Raw genomic sequence first — 4,728 nt, 5'->3', positions numbered from 1 at the left:
AAAATCCATAATAAATTGCTTGGAGAACGAATGTTGTGACCGCATACAAAAGTATAAGAGAAGAGGGGGAGAGTTGGGATGGGCCATTGGCTGGAATTTGGGAGAGGAGAGGTGGGATGGGGAAGAAGAAGGGGAAGAAAGAGAAATAGAGGAAGAGAGTGTCAGCATAATAGGTATATATTGGCTTTCACCGATGAAATCATCGACGAATAAGTTCTGTTGATATACCTGTCGGTAATTTCACCAGTGACTGTGTCACGTTACTGTATGGAGATCACAGTTTGAATCCTTCAATTATTTTGTCAGTAAAATCATATGAAAAAATCCATTTCATCACATCGTTGCAACTTTTCAAAAAAACTATATAATCTGTCGGCGATACAATTTGTATATACCGACGAATGAATTCTGTCGGTATATACCAACCGTATCACTGATGGATATTGTTTGTCAGTATATACCGAAAAAAGTAAAGATGAAATTATTTCTGTTGGTAAAAATTACCAATGAAAAAATTTCATCGATAATTCTATTGGTTTTCACCAATTTTCTAGTTATGCATCCATACAAAATATATATAAAAATTATAGATAAATTAGAAAAACTTTTCAAATTTAAATGCATAACTAAAAAATAATCATCATTTACAAGAGACTTTCCAAATAAGATAAAAGAGAGGAGTACTAATTTAAATATAAATTAAAATTTTTTAGAGAATAATCATAAAAGAAATCATTAATTAAAAAAAAAGTAAAGGCTAGGCGTTGCTAGGCTTGACCTATTTTGTGAAGGCCTCCAGGATTGAGCCTTTAATTATTATTATTTTTTGTTTGCAACTAGGGCGGTTTGCCCTAAGTTGTTTTTGAAAAATAATTCAGATGACACATCATCTGATTTTTGAAAAAAATCGGAGCTTAAGTCTTTTCATTCAAAATCCGTTTTCAATCCATTTTTGACTCAAAATACTATAGGAACCATGATAAGCCTATCTATGACCTCAAAATACCCAAAACACCACCCTAAAAATCAAAATCAACTCGAGCTCATATATGTTTTTTTCATGAACACTAAACGTTAAAAAAAAAACACCTAATATGAACTCCCTTAATAAAATAGAAATATTTAATACAAATATCATTTGTTTTGATAATCTAATTTGGTGTCAACAATACTTTTTTTTCTTTACCGCAATAATCTAGCGACAACTCTCTTCTCTCAACCAGGGACATAAAAATAATGAAAATAAACTTTTATATCAAAATTGAATTAGAAAAATATTGAGATATTGAAATTGTATAATTTGCATGATTTTTAAAATTAAGGACTAAAATGCATCTTTTGTGAAACTTATAATGTGCCACCCATGTTTGGTGCTCTTTTTTTGGGTTCCTCCTCTTTCAATACCACATTTTCATAAAAAATCAAAATTAATTGATTAGGACTACATTGCTAAAAAATAAATTTATGAATGAAATTGAATTTTTTTTTTTGTATAACCCATTTACAATATTGTAAAATAAATAGCGAGCCTTGCACAGTTAAAAAAAACCATATATTTTATAGTAATACTTAATAATAATAATAAAAAAAAACTCATAATCCATTAATTTAAACTTTGAGCTTATCAAGCCTCCTTGCCCAGGTGGCTCTATAACATTGATTTCCCGAACAAAAATCTGAAAAATTGCTAATTTAGAAACAACAATAAGTTCTGTATTAATCACCAACCACCTCCTGGTGAATTTTATTTTGTTGCTGCAATGTACACGGTGCCACCATTATAGTGTGGTGGGCAAGTATATATTTCGAAAACAAATTCTAATTAATAGAAAAAGAAAGAAGAAAACCACGATGGATTAGCTCTCAGTGAAGGCTATAGAATGAACAAGTAGATCATCATCAGGAGAGGAATTGGCGCTGCATGCATGGGGTCGAATCCGTAAGAGATGAAATATGAGAGCACCAGCTACAGCTCCAATGGTGGGGGCAGTGATGTATACCCATATATCCTTGAAGTCCCAGGAAATAATTGCAGGACCCAATGACCTTGCAGGATTCAATGATCCTCCTGACACAGGCCTGGAATGAATAAAGAAGAAGAAGAAGAAAAACTAACATGATCAAAAAACCAAGAGAAAATTAGAAGGAACGATATTTTAAGAGTGTCTTCCAGCCGTTCATTGTTCATACCCTGTAATAAGCACTGCAAGTCCAATGGCAATGCCGTAAAGAAAACCAGACAAAGGGCCTATCTGCAAAAAAGTTTTCCAACTACAGTCATGAACAGGTTTTGTAGCGGTTGACAGTGTCCTGCAATTCCGTCTGAGGAATAAGCATTTTCATTTGGGGGAGGTAATGGATACCAATGAATCGGGTTTTATACTGTTCATATCCAAACTCGAATCTCATGTATTCATTACCCTCTCGAGCTCAAAACTATTTAATATATAATTGGGAAAGTTTTCCTTATATCCCTTTTTTTATGTACTTATATAATATTTAATTATTTTAATATATTGTAAATTCCTTTTCCATTCAAATTGATATAATTATATATTTTTTATTTTAAAAATTTCCATGAGTTTACAAGAAAATAATTTTTATTTTTCAAAATTTTAATTGGAGAGTAATTTTGAAACTTTTTATCTCTCAATACAACTTTTAGCAATTTTATTAATTTTTACTATTATATTCTTATAAAACGTAATGGGATTTTTTGAATAAAAAAATATAATTTTATTAAATTTTAATGGGAAAACATATCTTCATGTACTATATAAAGATATAATAAATAAAATTAAAAAAAAAACATATTGGAGATTTCTCCCGTAGAGATTGAGAAATTCACCGAAAAAAAGCAGAGACTTCAAATATAAAAAACAATATGCATGTTTCTGGCAAAAACAACACAATTCATTTAGAAACAAAAACATGGGGGATTTGCCTTACGGATCGGGATTGGCTTGTTAACGAGGCTGCAAGGAACATGAGCATGAAAGTGGCCATAAATTCCACCCAGAAGGCAGAACTGCAGCCTATTGCTGGCCGGGTGGTCATAAGTTCTGTTTTTACGCCGTATACTGAGCTTCCAACATATGTTGCCAAAACTGAACCTACTGTTTGAGCCAATATGTAAAGTGGAACCTGGAAGAAACCAATATTGGTATCATGTATATGTAAATTGGTGTTTAAAAATATGAAGAAATTCTATCAGTAAATAGAATTTGAATGATTTTTTACCTTGGACCATGGAAAATGACCAAAAGTTGCGAAGGCAATGGTAACAGCAGGATTAACGTGAGCACCAGAGATTGATCCTATGGAGAAAATCACGACAATGATTGTTAATCCCGCTACGGATGCATATTCCATCAGACCCACTTCCCCTCTCAATATCTGCGTGCACGCCACAATCCCACATACACAGAACAGTAAAAGAAAGGTTCCTACCATCTCTGCTAAAACCTGCAAATCATAATGGAGCTTACACGTTTCAGATACAGCAAAACATTCAGAATGCAGGGCCAGCAGAAAGAAGAGTTTTCAATCAAACTGATCGGCTGAGAAAATGGACTTCAGATATGTAGTTGAAAAATAACGTTTAGAACAACATTTTGGGCACTTGGACTTGCGATTTATACTAGCATAATTTACAGTTTCAAGCAGTTACATGAAAATGTTGCTGACAGAAAAATGTGAGGATCAATATGTCGAAATCTGGTGTATTCTTAGTAACCTCTTGTAGATGTATTTGTTTCGATATTATCCCATCACCTGTATATTTGTTGTGGAGTGAATTCATATCCTTCCAAAACAGGGAAGGATAGAAAGTATATGTCTCATCTATCCTAATTGTTTTCATCTTTTCTATCCTTAGACAGCAACCGAACACTATCTCAGTTTCTCCGCGACGACAGTATGTCTTATAGTCTATAACGAGATTGTAAATGATTTTGGAATTTAAGTGGCAGGAATCAATGGAATTATGCAAGATGCTAGAAATGTAGGTTATTTTTTAGGAAGGACGAAAGCCAATCATCACTGATGAATTGTAGGTAGCTAGGCTCATGAATATCAAGGAGAGTTGGATTGCTTACCATGCGTGCAGGATTTAGATCCATGCCCTGCAGAAAGCTGCAAAAACTAGATTTTTTAATAAAGATATGCCTTTTCATTGGCATTGAATTCGAACCCATCTCTTGATCATCAGTAGATGAGCTACTAGATGATGCAGGTGGTAGCACGGCAGTCTTTGGAACATGAGCAGATGTTATTTCCTCAAGTAAGTGTTTCATTTTCATGAAAACAGCTCTCATGCGAGGGATCAGGACTGCAATCTACAACATAGGAGTCCAGGCAGACAGACTCTTTATTGGTCTTGCATAAAGCTAAGGAAACGCAAAGAGCATGGTGTTTAGAGGAGTGGAGATGTTTCTTGCATTGATCAATAATCATTTATTAAGGGAAGCTTTAAATATGGCAGGTTTTCTTCGCTGTAGTTCATGCTTATAGGTTGATTGACGTTTGCGAGAATTGATCGAAATGAGGAATTCAACACAATTCATGCGGTTCTCCAAATGGGCGGGGGAAAGAGTTGTATAGTTCGTGCTTCTCAACTGTTTCCAGTTTAAGAGGTTATCCACAATTTACCTACAATCTCAAATTTCCTTATTTTAGGTGCACTTTCCTTTTTTTTCCCCCTGATTTTGATAATTATCTACAAAATAA

The 4,728-nt window shown here is 33.6% G+C and overlaps 1 protein-coding gene across 2 annotated transcripts; it reads right to left on the bottom strand.

The window, feature by feature from the left end:
- Nucleotides 1-1,696: 1,696 nt before the first annotated feature.
- On the bottom strand, nt 1,697-4,427 carry LOC105118280 (probable aquaporin NIP7-1). Of its 2 annotated transcripts, XM_011016192.1 has the most exons (5): nt 4,098-4,427; nt 3,241-3,465; nt 2,950-3,144; nt 2,191-2,252; nt 1,697-2,079 (listed from the first exon to the last, which is right to left on the bottom strand). In XM_011016192.1, the coding sequence occupies exons 1-5, from the start codon at nt 4,314-4,316 to the stop codon at nt 1,857-1,859; spliced, it is 924 nt and encodes a 307-aa protein (XP_011014494.1). In that variant the 5' UTR covers nt 4,317-4,427; the 3' UTR covers nt 1,697-1,856. The 2 variants fall into 2 exon arrangements, with proteins under 2 accessions (XP_011014494.1, XP_011014495.1); XM_011016193.1 differs by lacking the exon at nt 2,191-2,252.
- Between the last annotated feature and the right edge of the window lie 301 nt (nt 4,428-4,728).

The sequence above is a fragment of the Populus euphratica genome, unplaced genomic scaffold (genome assembly GCF_000495115.2).
Source record: "Populus euphratica unplaced genomic scaffold, PopEup_1.0 scaffold1849.1, whole genome shotgun sequence".
Lineage (NCBI taxonomy): Eukaryota > Viridiplantae > Streptophyta > Magnoliopsida > Malpighiales > Salicaceae > Populus > Populus euphratica.
This window is presented reverse-complemented; position numbering and strand designations above follow the sequence as displayed.